Raw genomic sequence first — 16,856 nt, 5'->3', positions numbered from 1 at the left:
AGTCCTCCCGCAGGACTCTCACCCTCTTTAGACCCAGACACTCACAGTTTTGTCCTTCTCCAAGGATGCAAGCATCAGAGACCCCCGTCCCCTAGTAAATTCCTCTGTTGAGGGCTCAGGAATACAGGCCTCCAAAATGTCCCGTCAAGATGGCAGCAGTTGAGACCCAGTCCCCTCCTCTTTCAGATCCAGAAGTCCGGGCACCTTCTCTCTCAGGACCAGAGACCAAGCCCCCAGCCCATTCTCCCTCAGAACCAGGAGTTCAGTCTTCCTGCTCTGCTTCCCAAGGGTCCCAGGGGCCTGGATCTTTAACTCCTAGCTCAAGGATCCATGAACCAAAGCCCCCGGGACCTTTCTTTAAGGATCACCCAAGCAGGCACCAGCACTATGCCCACTGTGGATGCAGCGCCCCAGGATTAGGGTCTGGATCTCCACCCTTGCTGTAAGGACCAGGGGATTGCCATTTTCATGCCCATAGTCTCCTTCTCTGTCCCACTTCAGGGCTCACTCGTTTGTCTCCTCTAATGAGAGTGTAGAACTCTGTCTTTCCCAGGACCCCTGGGGCAGCCCTGTCACATGTGTGCAACTGTGTGGACATCTATGCGTGTGTCTGTGCATACATGCCAATGTGTGTGTCTTTTCTGTTTGCAACTCGTGTGTGTGTGTGTGTGTGTGTGTGCGTGTGTGTATGAAGATGTATATTAAAAGAGTCCATGACTGGGCACAATGGCTCACGCCTGTAATACCAGCACTTTGGGAGGCCTAGGTAGGCGTATCACTTGAGGTCAGGAGTTTGAGACCAGCCTGGCCAACAGGATGAAATCCTGTCTCTACAAACAAATACAAAAATTAGCTGGGTGTGGTGGTGTGCACCTGTAGTCCCAGCTACTTGGGAGGCTGAGGTGGAAGGATGGCTTGAGCCCAGGATGCAGATGTAGCAGTGAGCTGAGATGGTGCCACTGCACTCCAGCCTGGGCCATAGAGCCAGACCTTGTCTCAAGAAAAAAAAAATAAATAAAGAGTCTAGAGTGCTTTGCAGGTAGCAAGAGGCTGAGAGGTGGCTCACAGTTTTGCTTCTACAGCCACCTTATAGGCTAGGGTAGAGGAGAGACCTTGGGACAGGTCTAATGGACCCCTTCCTTGATGGAGGGTAATAATGCCAGTAGACTCCCTAAGACACACTTGCCTCTTTGACTTTTTTTTAATTATTAAACATAAATATTTTTATCCCAAGATTCCCTTTTGCCCCAACAGTGCTAATTCTCACCATATGCCCACTCCTTGGGTCCAAGTCTTTCTGAGTCTTTAGGGAAAGTGAAATCAAGATGGTGGTCATTTTGGGTTCCTAGGGAGTACACGGCCATCTTGGCTGCATTTCCATTGGCCGAGCGAAGTTTCCCTCAGGGAGAGCCACAGTGGGGCCTGGTATGCTCTTCATTTTCATCTATCCTATGCTACCTTTCTTCTCAATGCAGATGGTCATCTTGAAATATCTTCTTTCAGTGGCTAGAAACAACTTCCATCCCAGCCCCAAACTCCCAGCACCCACTGCCCTGTCCCCCTCTCTCCTCAAAGGGCCTACCTGCCATCTTGAATCTCTTTTACACTGGGACATAGGTGGGCCTATTGGGTGGCCATGTTGCTCCCACTTGGGGCATCCCCTTTGACTGAGCTGACTGTATACAAATACTCCTGACAAATGTAATGATCTTTCCCTCCCCTAGTGTTCAATTTTGGAGGAGTAAGGTCGCCAACTTATCCTGACTCCTCAGAAATCAGGACAATCCATTATGGAAAGTTGGAGATCCCAGGACTCTTCCACTGGAGAGATGTCACACATGAGTCTGGAGACGCGGGTGGCTAGGTGTGGGGAAAACAGCATATGGGAAAGGGGGAGTCCCGGGGGCCAGATCTGGGGGCCCAAAAGATGCGGGTTTGATGTAGCTGGTGAAAGCTCGAGGGTGGGGTGTGGTGAGGTAGCCTGCCTGGGTTCTGTAAAGTCTGCAGGGGGGTACCATGCCCAGGTGTGGGTTGAAGTCATAGAAGGTGGGGGCCCCTGGGGGCCCAATGGGGGAGGGTGGTGGCAGGAAGAGGCCTCCTCCAGGGGCTTCGCCAAGGCTCAGGCTCACACTGACTCCTCGGACCTTGTAGTAACCGTTGGTTGGGTCCTGAGGGGACAAATGGGACTCAGTAAGGTCTGTGAGCATGCAGGGGGGATGAGGGTCACTGATGGGTGACACTGAGGGTCACACACTGAAATACACCAGACCTTGAGAGAAACAAAAAGTGACAGGAATGGGCAGAGACACAGAGACACACATGGACTGGGAGAGAGAGAAAGTGAGACAGAAGAACAGTGACAAGAGGCAAAGGGATAGGACATGGGCAGAGAAAGGTAGAGACAGAGGGATATAGGCCTGCTGAGGGGTGTCAGTGTGGAAGATGCAGAAGGAACAGGAGAGAGGCACTCACCTGCCCAACAGCCTCTAGGCTTTGATTCAGTGTCATGCCCTGTGTTGCTGCTACAAGGCATGTCACTAAGATAGAACTGAACCCTGTCCTCACACCAAGGGAAAAATGACAAATCATGAGACAGTACCCAGAAGGGTCAGGGCCGTGCCTGGGAAAGTCATAGGCAGTGACAGGGGCTGTGATGGCAGAGCCCTCAGCATAGCGAGCGGGATAAGGAAGCCCAGATCAGAGTGGTCATAGTTGTGATGGGTGGAACACAGGCAGAAGGATCGGGCTGTCATGATGGAAGCATGTTGCGGGAAGTCAGGGACCCTGAACAGAGGGACCAGCTGGAGCCACGGCAGAGGTACATAAATTGTGATCACTTTAATATGGACATTTATCAGTTCCCGAATATACTTTTATAATTTTTTATGCCTGTCTTTAATCTCTTAATCCTGTTATCTTCATAAACTGAGGATGTATGTCACCTCAGGACCACTGTGATAATTGTGTTAACTATACAAATTGATTGTAAAACATGTGTGTTTGAACAATATGAAATCAGTGCACCTTGAAAAAGAACAGAATAACAGCTATTTTTGGAGAACAAGGGAAGACAACCATAACGTCTGACTGCCTGCGGGGTTGGGCAAAAAGAGCTTCATTTTTCTTTTTGCAGAGAGCCTATAAACGGATGTGCAAGTAGGAGAGATATCACTAAATTCTTTTCATAGCAAGGAATATTAATATTAATACCCTGGGAAAGGAATGTCTTCCTGGGGGGAGGTCTGTAAACGTCCAACTCTGGGAATGTCTGTCTTATGTGGTTGAGATAAGGACTGAAATATGCACTGGTCTCTTGTAGTACCCTCAGGCTTACTAGGGTGGGGAAAATCTCTGCCCTGGTAAATTTGTGGTCAGACCGGTTCTCTGCTCTCGAACAATGTTCTCTGTTATTTAAGATGTTTATCAAGACAATATGTGCACGCTGAACATAGACCCTTATCAGTGGTTCTACTTTTGCCCTTTGTCCTGTTCCCTCAGAGGCATGTAATCTTTGTTAGACCCTTCTAGTAGTTCTGCTTTTTGCCTTTTGAAGCAAGTGATCTTTGTACCTACTCCCTGTTCTTACACCCCTCCCCTTTTGAAACTCTTGATAAAAACTTGCTGGTCTGAGACTCAGGTGGACATCACAGTCCTACCAATATGTGATGTCACCCCTGGTGGCCCATCTGTAAAATTCCTCTCTTTATACGGTCTCTTTTTATTTCTCAGCCAGTTGATACTTACAGAAAATAGAAAGGACCTATGTTGAAATACTGGGGGGGATTTCCCCAATAGAAGCATGGGCTTCCTGGAACAAGAAATGTCTGAGCTGAGACTGGAGGACTAAAGGAGGGAATTAGGTAGACATGGGAAGGAAGGTAGGAGTGTTTCAGGCCAAGAAAATGGCATGTCGGCTGGGTACGGTGGCTCACGCCTGTAATCCCAGCAATTTGGCCGAGGTGGGCAGATCACTTGAGGTCAGGAGTTCAACACCAGCCTGGCCAACATGGTGAAACCCCATCTCTACTAAAAATACAAGAAAAATTAGCCAGCTATTTGGGAGCCTGAGGCAGGAGAATGGCTTGAACCCAGGAGGCAGAGGTTGCAGTGAGCCGAGATTATACCACTGCACTCCAGCCTGGGCAACAGAGTGAGACTCTGTCTCAAAAAAAAAAAAAAAAGGAGAGAGAAAGAGAGAGAATGGCATGTGCTAGGTACAGAGGAGAGAGAGAAGTGCTCTGGCCTGGGGATGGCCTGGAGTCAATGTGGCTGTCCTGAGGTAGGACCCCAGAGGAAGGACAGGTTTGGGGAGATATGGGGCCAGTGTAAAGGGGCTGAAAGGAGGCTTGACCGTGATGAGGAGAGCACAGGCATAGTGAGCCCCATCTGGGGCTGGGACAGATGTGTGGGCAGAGTCTGCAGATAGGCAAACTGAGGCTGGGAGCTAGGTGAGTTGGTCCAGGGGGCAGGAGGAGTGGGGTGAGGAGCTGAGTCCCAGTTCTGAGGACAACAGAAGGAAAAAGGAGGGGACAGGCGTGGGAGAGAGATGGAAACACAGTGAAGGGAGCCCCGCCTCTCCCAACAGCGAAGGGAGCCCCACCCCTCCCGATACTCACCTTGGTCTCCAGAGTCCCTTCTTCCTCCAGAACCAGATCACTGTGGTCAGTGTGCACAATGGGGCCCTGGGGTAGGGAACTTAGTGAGAAGGAATAGTCAGAGGATCTCCCCGCCCCAATGCCAGACCCCAAGGACCTTCAGCCAGCCAGTGGAGGCCAGGCAGGAGACAGTAAGAGCACCCGAGAGCTGGGGACTGCACTCAGGACAATAAAAGGGCTGTGAGAAGCCAGCACAGTGGCTCATGCCTATAATCCCAGCACTTTGGGAGGCCGCAGCAGGAGGATCACTTGAGGCCAGAAGTTTGAGACCAACTCGGCTAACATGCTGGAACCCTGTCTCTGCTGAAAATGCAAAAAATAGCCAGGCATGGTGGCAGGAGCCTGTAATTCCAGCTACTCAGGAGGCTAAGGAACGAGAATCGCTTGAACTGGGAGGTGGAGGGTGCAGTGAGTCAGGATCATACCACTACATTCCAGTTTGGACGACAAAGCAAGACTTTGTCTCTAAATAAATAAATAAATAAATAAAAGGCCAGGTGTGGTGGCTTACACCTGTAATCCTAGCACTTTGGGAGGCCAAGGCGGGCGGATCACGAGGTCAGGAGACCGAGACCACCCTGGCTAACATGGTGAAACCCCGTCTCTACTAAAAAATGCAAAAAAAAAAAACAAAACATTAGCTAAGTGTGATGGTGGGTGCCTGTAGTCCCAGCTACTCCGGAGGCTGAAGTAGGAGAATGGCGTAAAACCGGGAGGCAGAGCTTGCAGTGGAGCTTGAGTTCGCGCCACTGCACTCCAGCCTGGGCGACAGAGCAAGATCCGTCTCAAAAAAAAAAAAAAAAAAAAAAAAGGCCGGGCGCGGTGGCTCACGCCTGTAATCCCTGCACTTTGGGAGGCCGAGGCGGGCGGATCACGAGGTCAGGAGATCGAGACCATCCTGGCTAACATGGCGAAACCCCGTCTCTACTAAAATACAAAAAATTAGCCGGGCGCGGTGGCGGGCGCCTGTAGTCCCAGCTACTTGGGAGGCTGAGGCAGGAGAATGGCGTGAACCTGGGAGGCGGAGCTTGCAGTGAGCCGAGATCGCGCCACTGCACTCCAGCCTGGGCGAGGGAGTGAAGACTCCGCCTCAAAAAAAAAAAAGAAAGGGCTGTGAGGATATAGTGGGCCTAGGGAATAATCGGGTCAGGGGCATGGACTTGGGTGACATTTGGGTGCGGGGTCACTGTTAAGACTAGAGCCCTCAGGCTGGGCGTGGAGGCTCATGTCTGTAATCCCAGCACTTTGGGAGGTCAAGGCGGGTGGATCACCTGAGGTCAGGAGTCCGAGACCAGCCTGGCCAACATGGTGAAACCCAATCTCTACTAAAAATACAAAATCAGTCAGGTGTGGTGGCAGACGCCTGTAATCCCAGCTACTCAGGAGGCTGAGGCAGGAGAATCACTTGAATCAGGGAGGCAGAGGTTGCAGTGAGCCGAGATTGTGCCACTATACTCCAGTCTGGGTGACAGAGTGAGATTCTGTTTAAAAAAAAAAAAAAAAAAAAAAAAACTAGAACCCTCCTACTTAAAAAAAAAAAAAAAAAAAATGGAGACAGGGTCTTGCTCCGTTGCCCAGGCTGGAGTGTGTGGTGCAGTCATAGCTCACTGCAGCCTCTACCTCTTGTGCTCAAGGGATCCTCCCACCTCAGTGTCCTGAGTAGCTGGGACTATAGGTGTGTGCCACCATACCTGGTTCATTTTTTATTTTATTTCATTTTATTTTGTATTTTTGTAGAGATGGGGTCCCGCTATGCTGCCCAGGCTGGCTTCGAATTCCTGGCCTTAAGTGATCCTTGTGTCTCCACCTCCCAAAGTGGTATTACCAAGGTCAGGCACCATGCCCGGCCTTAGAGTCCTGTTTGAATTTGGGGGCCCTCTTGGGACTGGGCTATTATTTGGGTCTGAAGGCACAGTCGGGTCTGGAGACCCTGGCATCCTACCCGGTCCTCGCGGCTGCCTGTCTCCTCTTCTTCAGGGCCTCGCGAACTGCAGCCGTCGCTGCTGCCGGGGATTCGCATCAGGTTCTTTTGCTCGGAGAAAGAGGCTGAGGCTGACGAACAGCGACGGGTGGAGTTAAGCGATGGGCGGGGTCACAATGTGTGCAGACCAATAAGCGGGAAGAGAGAGGACTGGGAACCAATGAGGCAGATCGGGTGGGGATGTTGGAAACCGATAAGAATCCTTCACACCTAGGAATGTGACCCTAGGAAGGTCTGGTTAGGGCTTAAGGAGGGAACCAGAACCTGAAGGCGAGCTAAGCCCTGAGCAGAGCTGGAAATGGGACTGGAGCCAAGGCCCAAGGCCAGGTCAGGTCACTGGGCAGGCAGGGTGTGTGTGGGGCTGGGGCCTGAGGAGCTGGGGCGGGGCTCAGGCACTAACCCTTGCCGTGGCGCCAGCAGCAGAGGGCCACCCCAGTGATGACCATAAGGAGAGTCGTGGTGGCAGCGGCCACTCCGGCCACTATCCGCACAGTGGGCAGCAGGTCTGCAGGGAGCAGAGGGGACATCCTGAGAAGGCTGAGGGGGAACCAGGAAGCGGGGGCTCAGGGATTGAGTTTGGGATCCCTGGGTTCAAAAGGTCGCACATTTGGAAATTCAAAGGCCCTTGAATTTGGGGTTCCCCAAGTTTGAGAGTGAGTTTAAACTCCCTGGCTTTAGGAAGTCTTGGAGTTTGAGGGGTCCTTTACTTTGCAATTTGCTTTGCAATCGTTGGAGTTTCTCTTTTTGGGGTCCCTAGGTGTGAGGAGTCTCTCGGTTTAGGATTCAGAATGTGAAGGCACTTGTGGTTGGGGGGGTCTTGGGAATCAACGAGCCACAGTTTTGAGACTCCCAAGGTTTGGAGGTCTCTGCATTTGAGGGTCTGAGGTTTTGCAACCATCGGCTGGGGGATCCCTGAGTTTGTGGGGTTTAGACTCTCCAGATTTGGGGTCTTAGGGCTGGGGTCTCACCTCTACGGCCCAGGCTGGCCCGGGCACCTCCCTCGCCCAGCCGGTTCCGGGCACTGCAGTTAAAGTTCCTGCTAAAGTCAGATTCCTGAGTCCTCGAAATGTGTAGCACAGAGATCAGGCCCGGACCCTGTCCCCCGCGGCCCTCCGGGGCAGGGAATGTCTCCACCAGGAACCGGCCCCGCGACCCCGCCTCCAGAAAGCCCTCATCCCAAGACCAGACCTGGAGGCATAAAAGAGGGAGGACACCGAGGAGACTGAGGAGGGGAGGAAGAAGAAGGAGGGATGTCTGGGAAGTCAGAGATGGTCACAGTAGTTTCAGGGGGCCAGGTGGGAGGTCAGGGATCACAGCTGGATGGGTCACGGGAGGAGTGACATTTCCTTACCACGGCATCTGGGGCGGGAGAGGCGAAAACCAGACACTGGAGGCGAGCAGGGCCCCTCAGGAAGGCAGGCTCAGAGTGCAGGGCGGTCACTACTGGGGGAGCTGGGATGGAGACGGTGGGTCACTCAGAGGAGAGGCCTTGCCCTCCCCAAAGGCTGTAACAAAGCCGGGTCTGGCCAGCGCACTCTCCGCTAACCTTAATCAATCAGGCCATGCTGCCTCCAAACTCCAATTCCCCTAAAAGCCTCGCCTTCAATAGGTCGGTCTCCAGGCCCCGCTGGGTGTAAAGCTCCTTCCAGGTCACTCCCACTGCATTAGCCCTTGCCCCCTCTGTCCACTCCCTATCCCAGGACGGGCTAGGTCCCCTAGGAAGCCCCGCCTTCTCACCGTTCACAGTCAGCCGAGCCTCCGCGACGCCACCCCCCTGGTCCGAGAGCCCAGGCTCAGCCCTGCACACATAGTCGCCTGCGTCCTCCGGCCCCACCGACGGAAGGCGCAGTGTGGCTCCAGAGCCCAGCACCTGCGACAGGGAAGGGGCGTCAGAAGCCGGATTTGCAAGGAAGCCTGGTCCCCCGTCAGCCACCGCCTCAGATTTAGGGCTGCACCTGCGCGCCACCGCGGCGGGTCCAGGTTACCCGTGGAAGCGGGTTCCCGCGCCAGGCACAGCTGAAGGAGGCGTCTTCCCCCACGTCCACTGACACGGGCTCTGGCTTTGCCTGCAGAATCGGCCCAACTGGACGAAGGAGATGAGGGGTCACAAGGCCGGGGAGGAATAGCCCCTGACCCGGGATCAGCCCCATAGAAACACCACACCCTCTAGGGCGCAAGAATATGCCCCAAGTCCACTCTCTCCTCCTCCTAATACCCCACGCCCACTCTCCCAGCCCCGCCCCTCCAAGCCCCTCAGCAACCCTGAAAGCCTCGCCCACCTTTGACCACACCCACAGCCCCGCCCCAGCTCACACAGCACATCCAGCGCAGTGCTGCGGTTGGCGCTACCCACGGCGTTGCTGACCTCGCAGGACACGGGCTCAGTCAGGAACGAGGCGTCTGCCACGACCTCCAACCTTGGCCCGCGGGCCCCGAGCACCGGGGAGCCCCCTTTTGCCCACCTGAGGAAATGGTGGCGCTGTTAGCGTTGTCCCTGCTCTCCGTCACACTTACTCAGGTCCCAGCCCTTCCCAAGCTCACTCTTGGGGCTAGGGAGAGGTGGTCTTTGTCCTCACCTGTAGCCTGTGACAGGAGGCTGGGCTGTGGCCTGGCACAGGAAAGTGACCTTCTCTCCCTCCTGCACAGTATGTGGTGAAGCAGACAGAGTCACCTCTGGGGAGTCTGTGAGGGTGGGACAATGGTCAGGTGGGCAAGGACCAGGAACACCTCTGTCACTGGCCTAGGGGTCCAGTTCCTGGTTCCTCCACCCCAGGAGTCTGGGCCCCTAATCCCCTTCTCTCTTTGAGTCAGGAGTCTGGGCTTTCAGTTCCCAATTCCCCCAGTTACTTCTATCCTTTCCTACTCTGCAAGATGTGAGAGTCAAGACCCAGCTTCCTCTTTCCCCAGGGACCCCAGCCATCTGTCCTCTCCTGCTCCGAGTCTCACTCTGTTGCCGAGTGGCACGATCTCAGCTCACTGCAACCTCTGCCTCCCGGATACAAGTGATTCTCCTGCCTCAGCCTCCCAGGTGGCTGGGATTACAAACATGTGCTACCACGCCCGGCAAATTTTTGTATTTTTAGTAGAGACGGGTTTCGACATGTTAGCCAGACTGGTCTCGAACTCCTGAACTCAGATGATCCACCCACCTCGGCTTCCCAAAGTTCTGGGAGTACAGGCATGAGCTACCATACCCGGCCCTCTCCTACTCTCTTAGATCCAGGAATCAAGGTCCCAGTTTCCTCATTCCCCAGGGGCCACAGTCCCCTCCTTCCTCATACCCAGGAGTCAGGGCCCCACACCCCTTTTCCCCAGGGCCAGCTGCACTCACACTGCAGGCTCAGTGTGATAGCTGTGTCCCTTCCCGCAGGCAGGGCCTGGCTCCGGGCCCTGCAGACCAAGGTGGCTCCATCGTCATGGCTGGAAGGGGTCAGGGTTAAGGTGCTCTCCACTGATCCAGGGGTCCTTTCCTTCAGCAGGGTCTGGAGGGATGGATAAGAATAATAATGCCATCTACCCCTTACATCAGGGGTGTCCAATCTTTTGGCTTCCCTGGGCCATATTGGAAGAAGAATTGTCTTAGGCCACACATACTAACACTAATGATAGCTGATGAGCTAAAACAGTTACAAAAAAGGCTCATAATGTTTTAAGAATGTATATGAATTTGTGGTGGGCCACATTCAAAGCCGTTCTGGGCTGCATGCAGCCCACAGGCAACAGGTTGGATAAGCTTGCCTTACTTATATACGGTTCACTATGTGTTGGGCACTCTTCTGGGAACTTATAGGTATTTATTTATTTAATCCTCACAATACCCTATGACATGCATGCTATTATTATTCCAATTGTATAGATAAGGCAACTGAGGCACAGAGAGGTTAACTAACTTAAGATCAATCAACTAGCAAGTGGCTGAGACGTGATTTGAACCCAGGTAGTCTGGCCCTAGAATCTTTACCCGGCATCATATTTCAAGAGTCCAAACCCTTGAACCCCTGCCCTCCCATGTCTTCTTCTCCTCGGGATGAGCCTGCAGTCAGAGTGTACCCCAAGTTTTCCTGAATGGGCAAAGGCTAGCACAGGAATTTGGACCTCACCTGATGGAAGGTGGTTCCATCCAACCGGACCCCATCTCGGAACCACAGCAATTCAGGGGTAGGGCGGGCATCCCCACGGCTCCGACATGTCAGGTTCACAGGAACTCCAGCAATGAGAGACACAGAGGGGCCGCCCAGCACCTGGGGAGCTTCTGGGGGGACTGCAAGGTGGATTTGGGGTCAGAGATGGATCCGGATCCTCTCAGCTCCAATTGACCACTCCCCTGGGCTCCCTGGACTCCGCTACTCACAGCTAGTACTGGTTGCCCCCTTGGGCTCCCAGGGGACAAGTGGGCGAGGTCCTTACCCAGCACGTGCAGTTGGGCTGGTCTCGAGCGGAGGCCTGCTTGTGTAGCCTGACATTCATATGATGCTTCATCCTCTAGCTCCACGGGCCTAATGTGGAGGTCATGCTGGCCATTGGCTGCATTCCCTGATATCCAGTACCGGGACCACCCTGGAGTCAGGGAGGAGGCAGCACGCCATGGTTCTGACTGGTCCACACATTTGGTGGTAAGACACTATTAAAGAGTGGGTACTGTGCCCATAGAGACTCTAACTCCCTCCCAACCCAGAGTCACTGCAAACTTGGGGGTAATAAATTCAGAAAGGAAAGCAAGAAAATGATTGCCATAAAAGTTAGGTTAGATACTACTTCTGGAGTGAGGGGGAGGGGGGCTATGATAGGGGAAAGGAATACGGGGGCTTCTGGGGAGCTAGCAGTGGACTTGGGTATTGGCTGTGTGAGTGTCTATATTATTTGGTAAACCTTCCGTTTATGTTTACTGTACTTTTTTGCATTTATGTTCTCTTTCTTTCTTTTCCTTTTTTTTTTTTTTTTTTTTTTTTTTTTGAGACACGGTCTCACCATTACCTGGAGTGCAGTGGCTTGATCATGGCTCACTGCAGCCTTGAACTCCTGGGCTCAAGGCTATCCTTGAGCAATCCTACCACCTCAGCCTACTGAGTAACTGGGACTACAGATGCACATCACCATGCCTGGCTAATTTGTTTAAAATATATATATTTTTTCTAGAGATAAGGTCTTGTTATGTTGCCCAGGCTGGTCTCAAACTCCTGGTTTCAAGCTATCCTCTGGCCTCAGCCTCCCAAAGCGTTGGGATTACAGGCGTGAGCCACCGCACCTGGCCTGTTTACTATTTCACAATAACATAATAATTCCAAAACTCTATGGGTCACCCCCAAAGAAGCAGCTCAAAAATCAGGACTCCTAAATGTTTACCCAAGTCCATCAATTTCCCAAACTTAAAATGTCAAAATAGAAACTGCAGGTACAGCCGAGCCCAGCAACTCTACCCCTAGCCAGCCCGTCCCAGCGTGGAGAGAACCGTCTTACCTGGCAGGTCCCTTTGGCCCCCTAGGGCCAGCCCACTCTTAGTCCACTGAACTAGCCCCCAGTAGGCGCCCAGAGCACACTGCAGCCGGGCTTCCTCCCCCAGCAGCACCACCAGGTCCTCTGGCTGTTGCAGGAAATGGGGCGACGGGCCTAGGAAAGTTGGGGGCAGCAGGGCTGAGCTTAGCACCTTCAAGAGCCCCCTCATTCAGGACCCAGGGGTCCCAGCCCCCAACTCCCTTCTCTCTAGTGAAGGGGCAGCCTGCAAGCAATCCCCCCACACCCACCCCATATTCATCCGCTCCCCTCGTGCGGTACCTGCGCTCCCTCTGAAGCAGAAGAGCAGAACGAGGAGGGCGGGGACCCGCATCTTGAGCGTGTGTCCCCCAAGGTTCACGAGATCTGCCGTCGCACGGGCCTCCCGGTCAACTTCTTCCTCGGAAGCCCTCCTCCTGTCACTCTGGCCCGGAGCCCCCGTCGCGCTTGACTCTTCTCCCCAGCCTAGAGAACCCCTGTCTCTGGCCTGGAGTCCTCCAAGTGAGCTCATCCGCAGCCTCTGACGCTCTGAAACGCCTGCCAGTTCCGCGCCCTGGGTCTCTGGGAGACCCCTAGAGGGCCCGATCCAGCTCGCCCCGCCCGGGTCCGCCTCCCAGGAGCTCCGCCCTCTTCCCATTGAGAAACTCCCGCCGCTGGACGCAGATGAATGGGGGATGCAGGGCGGGGTCCCCCGGCGGGTGGGCGCCCCCAGCTCAATTGGGGTCTGGGAGCCGGAACACCTGGGTTCGAGGAGGGAGTCCCGGCTGGGTTGGACACCTGCGCCCTGTCGAGGTTGAGGGGCACGCATGGGGGTGAAGAGGAGGGAAGGGAAAGAGTGGAAGAAACTTGCTCAGCCCAGGTCCTGGAGGGACTGCGCTCAGTGGAAACCGAGCTATAAATGGGGGCCCCTGGGGCCTCACCAGTTTCCGCGCCCTGGGGGAGGCGGGGTCCGGGGCTCCCCTGGCTTGCGGGTCGGGAATAGGGCACGCCGATACCTGGGGGACAGTTGGGACCCCTGTCTTGACTCCCCCAGCCTCAAAACCCCTCCTCAAAGTGGGGAACAGAGGGCTGTTCCCTTGTTACTGCTGCAAACGTCCTAAGACCGAGGAATCCAGGACCCCGGCCCCTCCTTTCCCAGGACCCCGCAGTCCCGGCCCAGCCCCTCTCCCCACTCGGCCGGCCGGGCCCCTCCGCCTGGTTGCCGGGCGACGGCTGGGAGGCGGGTGCCGGGCCGGGGCAAGCAGGGAGGCTGGGAACCGCGCAGCTTGTCCTGACGGCTCCATGCAGCCCAGCTGGGGCGTTCCCACGCTGCGCAGCTGGCCGAGCAGGTGGGAGGGACCTCGAGCAGCCTGAAGGAGGGCTGGGGGGCTGGGACCCTGATCTGACATTCCTGGATCTGTAAGAACTGGGGGGTCCACATTCAGATTCTACGCTGTTCTTAGGCTCAGACTCTGTGTCCCTAAATGGCAGGGTGGGGTTGGGAGTAGGGGTTGGACTTACAGGATTGTAAGGGACTGGTGGTTCAGGCCTTTGCTGGCTGAGACGCTGATGGCCTGATCTCCTGGTTCCTTGAGAGGCTGGAGACTCAACTCCTAGGTCTCCTGCCTGCAGCATGGTGCACTTGGAAGAGGGTGACAGAGGTCAGAATATCTGGTCTTAAGTCTTAGAGTCGGTGGATTTAACTGCCAATCTCTCCCCACCCCCACATGGGCCCAGGAGGATTTGGAAATCAGACGGTGAACATCTGTCCTAAGTCCTGTGTGTGTGTGTGTGTGTGTCTCTGTGTGTGTGTGTGTGTGTGTGTGTGTGTATGTATGCGGCCGGTGCGGGGGGTGGGAGGGATGCAGGGACGGGTAGGGTGGCCAGGAGGATCAGAGGCCCAAATTCCTGAGTCCTTGGAGAGAAGGGACTGAGACCCCAGGGTCTGAGAGGGGAGGGATCTGGGGGCCTACACTCCTGGCTTCTATGTGGCATATCTAGTGCCTGGATTTTGAAATACGATGGCATGAGGCCGGAACTCCTGAGTCTTGGGGAGGAACTCAAGTAGTGGGACTGTTTTTCCAGGCACTTGATGCCGCTTCCCCTTCCTGGCTCTCTGGGGCGACGTACATGGAAAGACGGAGAGCCCAAGGTCCCAAGAGCACTCGGAGAAAGAAAACAGACAAGGTGGAGGGTGGAAGGTTTGTGCTAATTAAAGGCCCCAGCAAGGGACAGCTCCATGCTCTGGCCTCTAGGGACACCATCTGGCAAGGGCCCCCAGGACAGAGCCACCCCCCACCAAGCTCGGCATCCAGCCCATTTCCCAGGGGGTATAGGGGGCAGTTGGGAGAGGGGAGGTGGGAGGAGGGCAAGGAGTCAAGCATGTGAGGGAAGAGGGAAGGCCAGTATGGAGGATGAAGCTGAGGGCTGGGGCCAGATGCCTCATCTCCTTCTGGGGAACGAGAGGCAGGCTGGGGGGAGGTCTTGGGGAGGTGGGGAGAAAACTAGCATTTCCAATTCCCGCAGGAGATAAGCAGGCAGAAGAAGCTTATCCCAGGCTAGTGTATGTGCACGCGGGGAGGGCAGGCCCGCCAGCATATGGTTATAAAATCCAGGGATGTGATGAGGGGAGCCACTCAGAGATGGAGAGACACATAAGAGAAAGAGGCGTGGTCAGTGCGGCTAAGAACAAATATTTATGGAGCTCCTGTGTGTGTAAGACAGAGTGTGGGGTGAGGGGAGAGACAGAGGTGAGAACAGAGACAGAGAAACAGAACAGAGACATGTAGAGACAGAGAGACAGTGAAATAAAGATTGACTGAGATTTAACCACTTAATACAGAGAGAGAGATGGAGAAACAGATGGAGAAACATAGAAAGATAAATCAGCTGGGCATGATGGCTCACACCTGTAATCCCAACACTTTGGGAGGCTGAGGTGGGCGGATCACCTGAGGTCAGGAGTTCAAGACCAGCCTGATCAACATGGAGAAACCACGTCTTTACTAAAAATACAAAAAATTAGCCAGGCGTGGTGGCGCATGCCCGTAATCCCAGCTACTAGGGAGGCTGAGGCAGCAGGTTGCAGTAAGCCAAGATCCCGGGAGGCTTGAACCCGGGAGGCAGAGGTTGCAGTAAGCCGAGATCACACTACTGCACTCCAGTCTGGGCAACAAGAATGAAACTTCATCTCAAAAAAAAAAAAAAAAAAAAAAAAGAAAGGAAAGAAAAGAAAAGAAAAGAAAAGAAAAGAGAACAAAAAGAAAAAAAGAAAGACAAATCAAGGGCTGGGTGTGGTGGCTCATGCCTGTAATCCTAGTACTTTGGGAGGCTGAGATGGGAGGATTGCTTGAGCCCAGGAGTTCCAGACAAGCCTGGGCAACATAGCAAGACACTGTCTCTGTAAAAACATTTTTAAAAAATTAGCCAAGTGACCAGGCGCAGTGGCTCACACCTATAATCCCAGCACTTTGGGAGGTCAAGGCAGGTGGGTTACCTGAGGTCAGGAGTTCGAGGCCAGCCTGGCCAGCATGATGAAACCCCATCTCTACTAAAAATACAAAAATTAGCCTGGTGTGGTGGCTGATGCCTGTATTCCCAGCTACTCGGGAGGCTGAGGCAGGAGAATCCCTTGGACGTGGGAGGCAGAGGTTGCAGTGAGCTGAGATCGTACCATTGCACTCCAGCCTGGGTGACAGAGCAAGACTCCCTCTCAAAAAAAAAAAAAAAAAAAAGCCAGAATGGTGATGTGGGCCTGTAGTCCCAGCTACTCAGGAGGCTGAGGCAGAAAGAACACTTGAGTCCAGGTGGTTTGAGGCTGCAGTGAGCCATGACCACACCACTGCAGTCCAGCCTGGGCAATAGAGCAAGACCCTGTCTCTACAAACAAATTTTTAAAAATTAGCTGGAGTGGTGGTGCGTACCTGTAGTCCCAGCTACTCAGGAGGCTGAGGCAGGAGGATCACTTGAGCCCAGGAAGTTGAGGCTGCAATGAACCAAGATCATGCTATTGCCCTCCCAGCCTGGGCAACAGAGCAAGATTCCATCTCAAAAGAAAGAAAGATAAATCAAGATGGATAGAGGGAGGGAGAGGGAGAGACATGGAGAAGGAAAGAAGAGATGGGGGAGACGGCAAGAAAAAGAGACAGAAGAAAGCTCATGCAGTCCTTGCCAAAGGGTGCCTACTCTGGGCTCACACTGCACCCATACTGAGGGCCGGCAGAATTGGACTCTGTCTTTTACTCCTGCCCACACCCTGTGCACTCCCACGTAAGACACTGTCACACACACACACGCTCTCCATGTGCTTATTACAGATCACAGTTCACTCTAACCTTCCCCACTCACACCCACGTACACACACGGATATCTTCCCTCTCTCCTACACTCTCCCAGTCTCTCACACTCACTCTTGCATACTCCCCAGCAGAGATCCCTGACATCATTTACTTGCTAATGTCTACTCAAGAAAGGAAGGGAGGCCAGGTGCGGTGGCTCATGCCTGTAATCCCAGCATTTTGGGAGGCTGAGGCAAATGGATCGCCTGAGGTCAGGAGTTCAAGACCATCCTGGCCAATATGATGAAACTCCGTCTCTAGTAAAAATACAAAAATTAGCCAGGCCTGGTGGTGTACGACTGTAGTACCATCTACTTGGGAGACAGAGGCAGAAGAATTGCTTGAATTTGGGAGGTTCAAGCCATGGGAGGTGGAGGCTGCAGTAAGCCGAGATCATGCCACCGCACTCCAGCC

The 16,856-nt window shown here is 53.9% G+C and overlaps 1 protein-coding gene across 4 annotated transcripts; it reads right to left on the bottom strand.

Annotated features, from left to right (window-relative positions):
• Positions 1 to 1,182: 1,182 nt before the first annotated feature.
• On the bottom strand, positions 1,183 to 16,315 carry KIRREL2 (kirre like nephrin family adhesion molecule 2). 4 transcript variants are annotated; one of them, XM_077982246.1, is made up of 17 exons: positions 16,029 to 16,315; positions 13,627 to 13,746; positions 12,409 to 12,910; positions 12,094 to 12,243; positions 11,044 to 11,193; positions 10,737 to 10,897; positions 9,968 to 10,118; positions 9,213 to 9,318; positions 8,950 to 9,098; positions 8,592 to 8,719; positions 8,374 to 8,506; positions 7,988 to 8,088; positions 7,605 to 7,824; positions 7,037 to 7,141; positions 6,598 to 6,707; positions 4,617 to 4,682; positions 1,183 to 2,168 (listed from the first exon to the last, which is right to left on the bottom strand). In XM_077982246.1, exons 2-17 carry the CDS (start codon positions 13,738 to 13,740, stop codon positions 1,833 to 1,835), a joined length of 2,682 nt encoding a protein of 893 aa, XP_077838372.1. In that variant the 5' UTR covers positions 13,741 to 13,746; positions 16,029 to 16,315; the 3' UTR covers positions 1,183 to 1,832. The 4 variants fall into 4 exon arrangements, with proteins under 4 accessions (XP_077838372.1, XP_077838376.1, XP_077838373.1 ...); XM_077982250.1 differs by lacking the exons at positions 12,094 to 12,243; positions 13,627 to 13,746; positions 16,029 to 16,315 and having other exon boundaries at positions 1,183 to 1,860; positions 2,130 to 2,168; positions 12,409 to 13,066; XM_077982247.1 differs by lacking the exons at positions 12,094 to 12,243; positions 13,627 to 13,746; positions 16,029 to 16,315 and having other exon boundaries at positions 12,409 to 13,064.
• Between the last annotated feature and the right edge of the window lie 541 nt (positions 16,316 to 16,856).

This window comes from Macaca mulatta, chromosome 19 (assembly GCF_049350105.2).
Source record: "Macaca mulatta isolate MMU2019108-1 chromosome 19, T2T-MMU8v2.0, whole genome shotgun sequence".
In the NCBI taxonomy this organism is placed as follows: domain Eukaryota; kingdom Metazoa; phylum Chordata; class Mammalia; order Primates; family Cercopithecidae; genus Macaca; species Macaca mulatta.
The sequence above is the reverse complement of the archived record's forward strand: the minus strand, read 5'-3'. Positions and strand labels throughout refer to the sequence as shown.

Coding starts and splice junctions, on each gene's coding strand:
- KIRREL2 (XM_077982246.1), bottom strand. CDS start 13,740: ATGCTGCAGGCAGGAGACCTAGGAGTTGAGTCTCCAGCCTCTCAAGGA. Junction 10,898..11,043: donor AGCCCAACTGCACGTGCTGG/GTAAGGACCTCG, acceptor TCCACCTTGCAG/TCCCCCCAGAAGCTCCCCAG. Junction 4,683..6,597: donor CAGGCAGCCGCGAGGACCGG/GTAGGATGCCAG, acceptor TCCCTACCCCAG/GGCCCCATTGTGCACACTGA.